This window comes from Ursus americanus, chromosome 21 (assembly GCF_024610735.1).
Source record: "Ursus americanus isolate L20-20 chromosome 21, mUrsAme1.1.p, whole genome shotgun sequence".
Classification (NCBI taxonomy): Eukaryota; Metazoa; Chordata; class Mammalia; order Carnivora; family Ursidae; genus Ursus; species Ursus americanus.
The window spans coordinates 6,154,510-6,167,788 of NC_142147.1; the positions used below are offsets into that span (position 1 = coordinate 6,154,510).

General features: G+C 40.1%; 2 protein-coding genes across 5 annotated transcripts in view; one reads left to right on the plus strand and one right to left on the minus strand.

The window, feature by feature from the left end:
- The window catches only part of ITFG1 (integrin alpha FG-GAP repeat containing 1), a 270,843-nt gene extending 269,090 nt beyond the window's left edge, over positions 1–1,753 (minus strand). Inside the window, exon 1 of the mRNA XM_045814692.2 lies at positions 1,339–1,753. Coding sequence (XP_045670648.1) covers positions 1,339–1,546 — 208 coding nt within the window. The 5' untranslated portion in view covers positions 1,547–1,753. The remainder of the gene's footprint in view (positions 1–1,338) is intronic.
- Positions 1,754–1,778: 25 nt separating this feature from the next.
- The window catches only part of PHKB (phosphorylase kinase regulatory subunit beta), a 211,449-nt gene continuing 199,948 nt past the window's right edge, over positions 1,779–13,279 (plus strand). For 2 of the 4 annotated variants that reach the window (XM_045814695.2, XM_087870408.1), the window contains exon 1: positions 1,779–1,933. In XM_045814695.2, coding sequence (XP_045670651.1) covers positions 1,879–1,933 — 55 coding nt within the window. In that variant the 5' untranslated portion in view covers positions 1,779–1,878. Of the gene's footprint in view, positions 1,934–2,218; positions 2,297–4,124; positions 4,238–13,279 lie in introns of those variants that run through there. The other 2 variants (XM_045814697.2, XM_045814694.2) reach the window with 2 other exon arrangements.

Consider the following 13,279-nt stretch of genomic DNA (forward strand, 5'->3'; position numbering starts at 1 on the left):
CTCTTACAAAGCTGTTTAGTTCATCACACAGATGCATCGAACCAGGAAACAGGAACTCCTACTGTAGGTAGCTGACTAGTAACAAGGACATGATTACATATTTAAGAAAAAGTTGAATCTTCCAAGGCCCTCCTCTGGTGGCTTCTATGGAACCGTCACCCAAGCTGATGCATTGAAACTCACTGGATGCATTCATGAGACTTCACTGGAACAGACTTTTGAAACTGTTTAATTAAACCCAAGCCATTTTTAAAGTTAAGAGGAGAGTCTCTGTATCCAGTCTGGATGGAATAGTTATAGGTTTGGCAGTATGCACCCTTCTTGCAATAAATAGTCATACAAAGATAGGAAAATTATCCAGAGTCCACAAGAGGCTCTGGGATATTGGTAAGAGTCATAAGAAACCTGGACCCAGATCCCATTAGTTAAGCTCTGTATAAACCTACTTCACCTCCTTCATTTGTAGCCTTGATCTACCCAGTTTTGTGGGTACTCAAAATGCTAAGACCCTTTAATACCCATCGTCAGCACCAAGATTTACAACAAAGTTTGTTTAGCAATGGTTAAAGCAAAGAACTCCTAAGAACCTCAAGTTGACAAGGAAAGCAGAGATTTGGAAGATTAGGGTGGTGACCAAAGTGAGGAAAAGGTGAGGTGCACATAAGACTAGACAGCTCAGGAGGGAGAAGAATCTGCAGTTTGAGAATCTTTTCCCAAGGAGACACTGAGTTTATCAATGGTTCCTGCAAAATGCTTGTGTGAGCTGTGGAGTGTTTAGGGCATTGGGGGGGGGCGGGGCACAGTAGCTTCAAAGAAAGCTGGGACCCTGAAAAAGGGAGGGGACCGTGAATAAGGCAAATGAGGAGGTAATACGAGAAGAAACTGTCAAGTTGCATCTTTTCCAGTTCATTAAAGGGGAAGGAAGATTGAAGGAAGTAAAGCAGAAAGGAATGAAGGGGCTTTGGGAGGGAAGGCAGAGGCAAGCTACAAAGACTCCTGGGAATCAGGAAGGACTTGAGAAAGCAGGTGATTCCATGGGGACGAAAGGGTACTTGGGTGAAGGCCGCAGGCTTCTCAGAAACAACAACAAAAAACCCTGGGGTGTTTCTAGGGCTCTTAAGGGTATATCAAACTGTGGGGTGGCCGGGACAGCACCGGGGGCTGGAAAAGATGGAGAAAACGGGCAAGCTGCAAAGGATACTGGAAATAAAGGGAGAGACAGGGTTGGGAGAGAAGGGCTGGGAAATGCAGGAGGACCGGCCATCCGGGCTAGGGGTGTGGGAACACCGGGAGGGGCACAGGGACAGCGGACAGAGGGAGGGCCGGGCAAGCACTGACTTTCCCGCAGCACGAAGAGGTCCGTCTGCTTGTCGGAGTTGAGGTCTCCGAAGGCCGCCAGGGTGCCCCAGGCCTCGGCCCCAAAGAGCTCGGCCGTGACGTTGTGCAGCGCCCGCGCCGGGACCGGCCCGACTCCCAGCAGCGCGAGCCCCCCAAGCAGTGGCGCCAGCAGCGCCCAGGAGCTCGGCAGCCGGCCCGCCGCCGCCATGGCAGCCCCTCGGCCCCCGCCCGCCGGCCCAGTGCCGCGCTTGACGGCAGCCGGAAAGCACCGTGCCGCCGGCGACAGATAAAACTGCACAGTCCCAAGGCTCGTACGAGCCGCCGCCGGTTCCCCTCTCACTCTCCCCTAGGGCTACACCTCTGACGCTTGGGAGGCCGCGGAGCTAGGTTGAAGATCGCCCTTGCGCTCACTTCCGGCCGGCGCGCCTCTCGACACTGTCGCGCGGGGGGGGCGGGGCCGGCTGCACGGAGCTGACAGGCGGCCCCGGGGGCGGTGGCCAAGGCGGCGGCCCGAGAGCGGTGGTGGGGGCGGCGGGTCTCATGGCTGAAGTGAGCTGGAAGGTGTTGGAGCGAAGAGCCCGGGCCAAGCGCTCAGGTTTGGCTGGGTGGAGCGCCACCCCCCTCCCCCGCATCCGGGTGGTGCTCCCCCTCAAACGCCTTGGGTGGGAGGCTGGTGGGGGTCCTGGAGTTGAACCTGGGTCCGCGTGTGTCCCCTTAGAAAGCAGACGGCGGTCCCTTGGCCTTCCTCCTCATGTCTACCCCCACCCTCACCAGTTGGTGGTAGCCCCAACTTTACTACATGTGTTTTTCACCAACGCTCTTTCGTATGTGTTCCCCCTTGGAAAGTAGGTGGTGGTGTGGACTAAGCCTGGAGTCTTACTTTTTAGAAACCAGGCGGCTGCCAGGTTCCTGGGAGAGTGCGTCCTCCCTCAGAAATCAGATAGCTTCATTCTTAGATGTGAGTATGATCTGGTCCTAGAAAACTGGCAGCAGAAAAGTGTTGCCTTATTTCTTATCTCCCTTTTACGTTCTTCACAAGTTCTGCGAGTTATCTACGTGGCACAAGTCGAGGGAATAGAGGGCCTTAGGCTGTGAAGGGGGTCACGTTGAGCATGCTTTGGGCTCAGAAGGAAGCGGGCCTCTTCCGTGGGCAAGTGGCCCCAGGACTCATAGTTCCCAGTTGTGCCTCCCAAATCCAAAGCAGCCGAGGTCAGAAGACGCTGCGCAGGCAGTTACAACAGTTGGAAGTGTCCTGAACTGACTTGTTCAAATTGCAAAGTCACGACTTTGAAGTTAGCACTTGTGGCTGATCACTCCTCTAGATAGGATTGAAACTTCCCTTATTTCTGGCTGTCTGGATATAATCTTGAGCTAGAAGTGTGCCTATAAACAGAAAAGATGGGTGGAATGACAAGTGTTCAATTGAGAATCTTCCCTTTTAAAGGATTGACGTTACTATATGTCACTGTTGCCAGATGCTAATGTTAAACAATGAAAGGTGTAGCCCTCAGGAAACCAATTCTGCATTTGCATTGATATTGAGCGTTTTTGTTTTTATTTTTTCTCGGCTAATATACCCCATTATATTTGGGTTTTTTTCCAGTTTATGTAGTTCTGAGTTGTCTGTTGTGTAGTTTGCCTTTTTTTTTTTAATTTAAAGAAAAGCATCTAATTTCTTAAGTCATACAGGAGAAATTCATTCAATCTTTGTTGCTAATTTCATTGTTTTTAAACCTTATTTAAAAAGTTCTGCGCTATTTACTTAGGTTATAGCAAAACTACCATGAAAGTATGAGAGAATTTTTTTAAACAAGTAGTCCTTAGTATATTTCAGAGTCAGTATAGTTACTTGGAATAGTCACATATATTTTTGTTTCACACTTCTTAAATTTTTGTGTCAAATTGAAATATTGATTGACTGTTAACAGTGTGTCTACCTGGGCTATAAAAAGTGTTAATTGGATTGATAATATCTGGTCAAAGAGAGTAACCTGAGTTTTCTTACAGGGAACTGAGCTCTGCCCTCAACGTCTATTTTACAGCATTTCTCTTTTCTCTTAATAAGCATATAGGGTTTATTTTCTTCTCCAGGCTTTATTTTCTCTGAATTGCATGTCATAACAGTAAGCTTTGAAAACCTACCTTCTCTTTCTTGAGAAAAAAAAATTCGGATTTTATTTAACTTTTGTTGAATGCAATCACTTAAGTCCAGTTTCATGTGTAAAGTAGTTACATGCATAGTATAAATGTTGGATGTTACTGTATGTTTATATCATAGTAGTAAAAGAGACACCATTTGAAGTCATTCCTCCAAATTAGTTGGGGTTTCAGGTTCTAAGTCTGTAAGGTGTTGACTAGAAAGCTTATTAAATGAATCATTGACTTTCTCTGTCATTAAAAACAATCAACCTGATTCTGTTTGTTACTTTTAGAAGAATATGTAAACTGAGCTTAGTTTGAAACTTGGGCTAACCTGACTCTGAGACAGATGCTACTGCAAAGTTCTGAGCATTGTTACATAGTAGCATAATCACTTTACTGCTCAATAGAGGATGCTACACTTATGTAATGTTTAATAAGTGGATATTATATATTTCCTGCCTCATCCATATAAGCAAATGTAATTTATCAAAGCAAAGAAAATCAAATTTTCAAGTCATTAAAAAGAAAATAAAATTATAATGAACCTCAATTATTGCCTTTGTTGCACACTGCATCATGTTAATAACTGCTCACACTGCTTTCAATTAATCTAACGCTGATTGCTTCTAACCTTCACTAAACAGTTTTGAAAATTGCTGTAGTTTAGCCTGCGACGCTTATGATTAGAGTCAACAATTTGAAATGGCCAGCTCACCTGATGCCATCGTCTCTTCTCCTCCAGCTCTCTTAAGGTCTGGTAAGTGTGTAGACCCTGAAAGGGTCACTTGGTACTTTTAAATACCTTTGTTTCTGAAGGTTGATGTCAACCATATGATATCATTTTGGTTTTATTTGCTCTTTGGTAGGCCTAAGCCTGGCATCGTTTCTGTTGTTGTTAGGCTGAAGTTTGTACTGTATGCTGAATGGCCTGTAGTGGTGTTGTGTAGAGCAGAAGTGTGGAGAGGAGTCCCTGTTCTGCAACAGCTCTGTGTGACCAGGGCCTGGGAGCGTCAATTGTACAATGAGTACCTAAAAAGCTTCTTAAGTGATTATCATCTTCTTGCATAATGGAAATAACTTTTATAAATTAGAAGTTTTTGGTTAGTGTTACAATTATTTCCTCAATTACCTGTAAAGTAGGTTTTTTTTTTTTCTTTAGAGAGAGAGGTGGAGGGATGGGCCGAGGGAGAGGGAGAGAGAGGATCTTAAGCAGCCTCTATACCCAGTGAGGATCCTGACGCGGGGCTCGATCTCATGACCCTGAGATCATGACCTGAACTGAAATCAAGAGTCTGATGCTTAACTAACTGAGCCACCCAGGCGCCCCTGTGAAGTAGGTATTTTTATAAACAATTTCATAGACAGGAAACAGAAGCCCAAAAGGTAAAGCAACTTGCCCCAAGTCTGAGACTATTATGTTTCAAGGCTATGTGCTTTGCCTTCCACCCCATGGCATCCTGGTATAAGGACTGGAGGAGACATTGGCACAGTGGCTCTTAGACTGTCATGTTGGTGAGACTCTTTGCAAACTGGATGAAAGCTGATTGCTCCCCTGATGAGTCCCCAGGATTTGGAAAACACTTGCAAGGAAGTTCATGCATGCATGAGAGACCACGTTTGTATTCTCATTAGAAATTCAGGTCTTTGGCTGTATCTAGTCTTCCTTACAGAAGTAGAAAAGCCTTTGTTTAGTGGCCACAGAGCTAAAATGAACACTGAAGTCTTTAGGGCTTTTTTCTGTATGTAGTGACCCACCTTGGTCATTTAAAATCTGTTCATTGTGTGAACACTCTGGGAGAAGGCTGTTGCCAAGAGGCTGCTTTTTGTCTCAGATATGCCTTACGCAATATTCAACCTCAGGACTCATTAACAGGTAAATGTGAGATGAGGCAGCCCAAACTCTGACAGTGGTTCCCCCTTTATCTCCATTTAGATTTTAATTCATGTTTTGGCAAGATTGAGGAGGAAAATCTTGAAATAGGAAGGAGCTTAAGGAAAAATTACAGACAGAAAAGAATGCTCATATTCAGAAATGAAAATGGTCCTTGTCTTCGGTTGTCATCTGCTAAATAACAAAATACTATATAGTATATAACATTGACAGTTGATTTCTGGTTTAATCTTTGAACTAAGAGAACAAGAAGACATATATATCTTTGGACTGGGTTTTCTGTATTTTAAGCACCAAGGCTCTGTTTTCCATCTTGGCTTTCCTAATAAGGGCTTGGTGGGTTTCCAGCACTAGCAAATTCATTCAACAGTTACAGGGAAAGAGAATACTAAAGACATGCTTTTATGCATCAATAGTCCTGAGAATTTCAAAACATAAGAACTGTGCTTTAACATTACGTAGAGTGTTTGAAGGCATATACAAGAAGCATTTCCAGTACCGTATCATTAAATTGAAATAGAATGCACCAAGAAACAAAATAGAAATATACCAAACTTCACAGTTAAACCATCTTAAAAAACTGATTCCTTGTGAATTACTTTCAACATTTACACTTTTTTTGGGGAGGGGGTTTCCTCTAACCAAAACTATTTAATAATGACTCCAAAAACTCCTTAAATCTTTAATCTGTTAAAATAAATACTCAGAGAGGTTTGCATTTATAGTTTATTTACTAATTGAGAAATACTGTGTTGAAAATTATTTGTTTTCTCCTATTGTTGTTCCTTGGGTATTATCATTGTAGGAGAGTGTTTTAAGGAATAATTTCAGGGTTGCCTGAGTGGCTCAGTCGGTTGAGTGGCCGGCTTTTGATTTCAGTTCAGGTCGTGATCTTTGGGCCCTGGGATCAAGCCCTATGTCAGGCTCTGCGCTCAGCAGGAAGTCTGCTTGAGGATTCTTTCTCTGTCTCCCTCTGCCTCTCCCCCTGCTCATGCACTTGCTTTCTCTCTCTCAAATAAATAAATAAACCTAAAAAAAGGGAATAATTTCATTTAACAGTATTTTGAAGCATGTCCTTGGTTGACAGTTGAGCTTTTCCCTGGTGCGTTTCCCTAGGCACTATTCGATGTTACCAAAAATGAAAGCTAGTACCTTGCTTTTGGAAAATTAACTTCCAGTGTACCTAGATTATTTTATGTATTGTAACCCTCTTTATTCCTCCTGAATTTATTTCTATTTTGTCTTTGTTTTTACTCTTTACTGAATTTATTGTGTGTGCATGTTTAGTTGTGCTCTGACTGCTAATGTGTCTGTATGTGCTGTGGTTGAATATAATTTCTTTTGTTTCAACTGCTTAAATCCAAAGAGATATCTGGAGGTCCAGGTTTTTCTTTAAAGAACCTTGGAGTAAGATGTACAAGACCATGAATTTACAGGCAAATTCCATCAGCAAAATAAGTTACTAAATTAAGAAAGGAGTGTAGCATCCAGTCCTCAGATTGCCTCCATTTTTCATGTGACTGCTACAGTTACAAACTGTTAGGTTAACATAGCTAGTCAGCAATAGCAGTCACATTGGTATTGCAGTTGAATTATCAGTAGTAATTGTTACAGCATTTTGTAATGAGCTAAGAAATGTCTTGGTGTTTTTACTTGTATTCTTAGATAATAATTTTAAAAGTTACTCCTTCTTAAAATGAAGTATCCTATCTCTATCTTGGCTCCCTAAGTTTATCAGCATCTAAGTGAGTTTATCAGCATAAGACTTGAATTTTTTCCTGATTTCTTTTTAGGTTCTTTGATCAATTTCCTTTTATTTATTTGATTTGATGGGCATATCAGTACCTGGTAAAGTTTTGTTATATATTCTGGGCATAACTCAACTCTTTGTATTATGTCTGATGCTCTCTTTTTTATTTTTAGGCATTATATGATAGCCTTGTTTTCAGCCTAATGTAACAGTCAATTAATCAAAAAGTTTCTTGTGGCTTAAAGATGTGTTATGCCTGGGTTCTGGGACCGTTGCGAGTTATGGCCCCTTTTAAAAGACTAAGGAAAGAGTACACGTTTTGTGTTCAGCTGAATCTCATCCTGGCTTTGTTGTTTACTATCTGTTTGATCTTGAGCAAGTTACTTTACATCCTTGAGAACTGGCTTCTTTCTCTATAAAAATAAGGGTAATAAAACCTACCTGGAAGGATTATTGTGAGAATTAAATAAGATGTTATATGCAAAACACTTGATATTTAGCAGCTGCCCAATAAATTTTAGTCCTTATCTTTCCTAACATGGTCTTTTATAATATTGCTGATAGGTATTTAAGAGTAGGACTTACACAAAAACAGATAAGGTTGCTTATCTCTCTCATTTTGATATGTCCTCTAGAGAGCCATTTGATTAAGAAAACTTGTCATGCTAAAATACTATTAGCTTGAATCAGATTGCCCAGAATCTAGTCACATTTGAGTCCAAGTCCATTTCATTTTTGTCAATAATCACAAGTCTAAAGACATTCTTTATGACAGTTTCCATAGGAAGTCCTGTCAGACAGCAGGGAGAGCAGTCATTATTTTATGTATAGTTACGTTTATTTTTGTCTCATATTGGGTATGCAACGGGTTCTGTTCAAGTAGGATAGAATTTTCTGAAACACTTGTAAATTGTATCCTGCAGGGAGCTCTGATCTCTTCTTAGTAGGTCCTGCCCTGTAATCTTATAAGATTTAAGAAGCAGAGGCCATATGATGTGGCTTAACTCTCCTGGCATGAATCTCATTGACCTTAAAGCTTACTTTCTTTCTGTATCATTATCCTCAGCAGAGATGATGCTTTAGATTCTATAAGTTGAAATAGTTTCATGAAGAGTACACTGTCTTGTCTCACTGTTTCCGATTGTTACAGAATACTCACATTGTGCATCCTAAAATCTATTTTCTTCTTGATGTTTTCTTTATCTTCAGTCTTCTGTGAGGCAAGAGAAAGGATAAGAGGAACTTGCAGAATTCTTGATTCTGATCCAGGTGCCTACTTGAACATTTCCAAATGGGTATATGACAGGCATCTCAAATGAAACCTGGCCAAAACCAAACTCCTATGTCTAACTCCTATTCCTGCCCCAAACATGGGCCTCCCTTAATCTTTTTCATCTTAGTAAACTAAACCATTATTCTGCCAGCTATTCAAGCTAAAAATCCAGAGGTTATTCATTTTTCCTTCATCCTTTTTATTCAGTTCATTTGTAAATCCTTTCTGTTCCATCTCCAAAAATGTATACTAAAATGTGTCTGTTTTTCTCCAGCTGTACTCCTGCCTCCCTAGTTTAAGCCACTATCATCTCTGGTCTAAACTACTGAGATAGCCTGGAAAGAATTCACGTTCTTGTCTTACTACAATCTGTTCTCTACCCAGCAGTGAGAAGATTCTTTTAAACATGTAAGTCAGATCATGTCACTTTCCTGTGATAATTTATTACCGTTAAGCATAAAATCCAGTCCCTTCCCTTGGGTGACCCAAGGCACCTGGCTGTTGCCTGGCTCTGTAATCTTCTCGTGGAACACTCCATTCCTCGCCCATTGTTCTTCAGCCATGCTGGCTTGGTTTGGTTGCTTAAGTCACAATTTTGTTTCACTTAGGCTCTCTGTGATAGCAATTTCCTCTGCCTGGAAAGCTCTCTGCCGTGCTGTTTGATAGTTTGTGCTTGTCCCTTCTGGTTGTCTTTTAGGTTCTCATCTTAAGCTTAAATCTCCTTAGAAAGGCCTTTTCTGCCTATCCAATCTAAGTGGACCCCAGACACATCACTCTTAATTCTAATTCTCTGTAGTGCACTTATCACTATTTGGTATTTTTCTCTTGCCTGTCTCATATGAGAGAAGAGACTTCATCTGTTTTGTCCTCTCCTGCATCCCTAGAGCCTAGAAGAGGTCTTGGAGTATAATGAAAGATCAGTAAATCATATTGCTTAGAAAATTGTATTACTTATCACATCTGATTCCCTCCTGCCCCTTTTGAGAGACAGTGTCATCGTGTGCTTAGTATATAGACTTTAAACTCATGCTACTAGGCTCAGATCCCAGTGTGATATTTATAAACTGCGTGAATTGTTTTTGTATCTACTTTCCCTCATTGGATAGTAGAGATAATAGTATATCCTTCATAAGTTCTTTTGTGAAGGTGAAATAATGTCTGTGAAGTACTTGGTGGTTGTAGTAGTGGTACTAATAATAACAATAAAGACTGTAATGTTGATGGTGACAGCAGTGACTATTTTAGTAGCTAATTTTTATTGAGTATTTAGTATGTGACCAGCAGTGTTCTTTTCAGTGCTTTTCATTTAAATCTCACAACAGTCTTTTGCCATAGGTACTATTACTTCTCTCTTGAAAAAAAAAAAAACAACACTGAAATAAACTCACATAAAGTCATGCAGCGAGGATACAGACTCTGGCAGAACCATTGCTCCTAACCACTGCTGCCTTCCCCTTGTTCATTATGCATAGTGCCTAAGTGTTCCAAAAATGAATGGCAGTGATTATTATTTGCATCTTGGTTATGTTCACCACTCTTCTTTCATTTCAAATTAATGTTTATGGGGTCTCTCTAATGTCATAGGAAGTTTGTAATATATAATATTGGTTTTAGAGAGCTCATAGCCTGATGGAATTTTATGCAGAGCTAAAGATGACTTTAGTGCTCTTGTAGACATAGAATCTCTGTTTCTCTCAGACTCTTCTAGTTGTTTCCTACTTAACTTTGCTGCCTGTGGCCATCATCTGCCATTATATCATCTCTATCAAGTCTGTTCTACAAGTTCCTGTCTGGCTGATTTTTCTAAAGTAAAAGAACTGACCTGTTACTCCCTTGCTTAACACCACTCATCAGCTCTCCATCTCCTGCAGCATTAGTGTGGGACTTTAGTGAATTCTTCTCTGGAAGTGACATTTGAGCTGAACGAAGAAGTAGAAATCAAATGAGAAGTTAGGGTGAAGAGGATTCTAGGCTAGGCTCTTGGGGATAGATACAGCTGGACATTTGAGGAGCACTGAGAAGGCCAAAGGGCAAAGCATTGTGAATGACAGAAATAGGAGAGAGAAGATGGCTGGGATGGGCAGGGCATTGGAAGCCTTGAAGATACTTGGATTTTATTGTAAATGAGAAGGAAAGCCATTGAAAATTTGAGGTAATGCAGTGATAAGACTGAGTAACGTTTTATGAAGATCCTCTGGCTACTAAGTGAAAAATCGATTGGAGAGTGGGGGAAGGTAGGGAGCAGCTGATGGCAGAAGCCATGTATTATATGTCTCTGCCACTTAACACAGGGCACAGTGCCAGGCATGGGTCACCCAGTCCCTGTTGGGTGATGAATGTCTATGAAAGTGCAGATATTGACTCGGTCATCAGTCTAGATTTAGAAAATGTGATCACCTTGATTAGCATTAGAATCCATTTGCCATTTATTACTCAATTTTTGACTCAACAGACTGACTTTTAGAAGGAGGCCCAATTCAACAGATTTCCTATGTGTATATATATAGTAAATTCTTATAAATATGTGTCTTATTTTTATGTCATTATAATCTTTGTCCATATTTTAAAATGACAGATTGGCCATTCTATTTCTGAAGAATAATCTCTAAAATTGTGCAGAGTTCTGCTCTATCTTTTCTTGGTTCAGGCTGGAAGATGCATATGGAGATTTGATTTACCTGTTAAGAGATCGTGGGTTCATGGCAGATATAAATATTTTATTTTTACTGGTACGCACATAGTTAGAATATGTCTTTTATGAAGGGGGTTTATTTTCAAATCCCTAAGTAGAAAACAAATAACAGAAAATTGTAACTGCATGTTATATACTTGGTCTTGAAAAATTAGTGAGTGCCTTTTGATGGTTCATTGTAGTTTCCTGTGATGTGTTTTTAATAAATCCACACTTGTTCTCATTTTTGTCACATTAGGCTTTGGCTGCCTTGGTTAGAAGTGGTTTTTAAGAGATGGAAAAACTTATTCTTGTAGTCCTTTAAAGACAATTATTCCTCATTTTGAATTTCTTGATTTCATAGCTTTCTTCTCTTTCAGTTCATATTTCACGAATTTCTTGAGGAAGTTGCTTTTTATAGATGAACAGTGACTTCCAAAAATCACAGTGTGAATCTTAAGTGTATAATTGAAATTTGCTGTTTTTATACGTTCTGATATATATCTTATGTGTTCTTGTTTGTCTTTCAAAATATATGTCTTAAGTGTATAATTGAAATTGGCCATTTTTATAGGTTCTGATATATGTCTCATGTGTCCTTGGTTGTCTTTCAAAATATACATCAGTAGTTTTCAACTTGTTATATAAAAATTTTAAAAGCTTATTGCTGTATTTGCTAATAAAGCAATAATCAGTAACCTCACACCATTTCCATGGCCTGCCTTTTTGGTCATTTAAGATTCAAGTCTTACAGCTCAGGACTGAATTTTTGAAAATATATAGATCCTAGTCATGGAGATGAACAGCCATGATGTTGTTTGGATAACAGACTGAGTCTTATTGCTAAAGCTGGGAAGGTATTCTGACAAGGACAGGCACAGGGTTCGGGATTAGACAGTTGAGCTTTGGACAGTATTTTATCATAGAGCTTTGGACAGTATTTTATCATATATGTGTTCATTCCTGGTATATTTTGAAAACATTCATATCATCAGGTGCTTAACTTGTACTTTCTATTACATTTCTATCTTCCTTTTGCAGTTGAACCAGTGAAGAATTTTCTGTGTTTAAGTTCTTTTTCTTTATGTGGTTACGTTAATTTTTAAGCTTGGTCATAAATATCTGATGGTTGCTTATAGTTATAAAAAATTAGTTTGTCATAAACGTGACCTTGGCTTTCTGTGGCTTTAAGCAGTGAACTATTTTTCCACGAAGTTATCAGTTTATAGGACAGTTGTTTGTGTATGTAATATATCTGAAGTTTTAATAGTTTCTGATTTACAATGATTTCAGTCTGATCTTTTTTTTTCTTTCTGTCTTCTAAATATATTTCTTTCACAAATTTGCATCTGTAACCAAATGACAATTGTGCAGATTTAATTCTTCAGAAATTAAGGGTGAGGGAATAAACTGCTAAACTTAATTCTTCAGAAATTAAGGGTGAGGGAATAAACTGCTTAACTTAAAAAAGTGATCTCTCATTTTAAATATTTTGACATAAGCATTAACTGATGATATATTGTGATGATGGAAATTTTGGCATGTCTCAAGTAACTCTTGTGTGTGAGTGAGAGAGTATATGTGTGTATAATTTGACCGTAACCTTGCTATCTTAATGTAGGGTGGACTTACTATGTACTCTCTCCTTAAGTAAAAACAATATATTTAATAAGCTTTGAACAACAGAACATCCTATGGCCGAGTGATTTCAAAGTAGGCGGCACTGTTAGGTTTTTGTTTTTTGTTTTTCATCTCCCCCTCCCAAGTTTTTACTTACTTACTTACTTACTTATTTAGAGTAGGGGGAGAGGCAGAGGGAAAGGGAGAGAGAATCTCCAGCAGACTCCCTGCTGAGCACGGAGCCTGACAACACGGCTCCATCTCAAGACCCAGAGAACATGACCTGAGCTGAAATCAAGAGTCAGAGGCCTAACCAACACGGCTCCATCTCAAGACCCAGAGAACACGACCTGAGCTGAAATCAAGAGTCAGAGGCCTAATCAACTGAGCCACCCATATGCCCCAGTCCTCTTAGGTTTTGACCAGTTTGGTGCTATAGATTTGGTTAGGTGACTTCATCTGGAAATTCATAGTAAGAAATCTGGAGCTCTAGAGAAAATATAGTAAACATCAATGAGGCTTTGCCTAATGATGGAGTATAGGAAATAAAGCCATGCCCCACTGGGAGACGTTTCAAACTTATAAAATGTAATT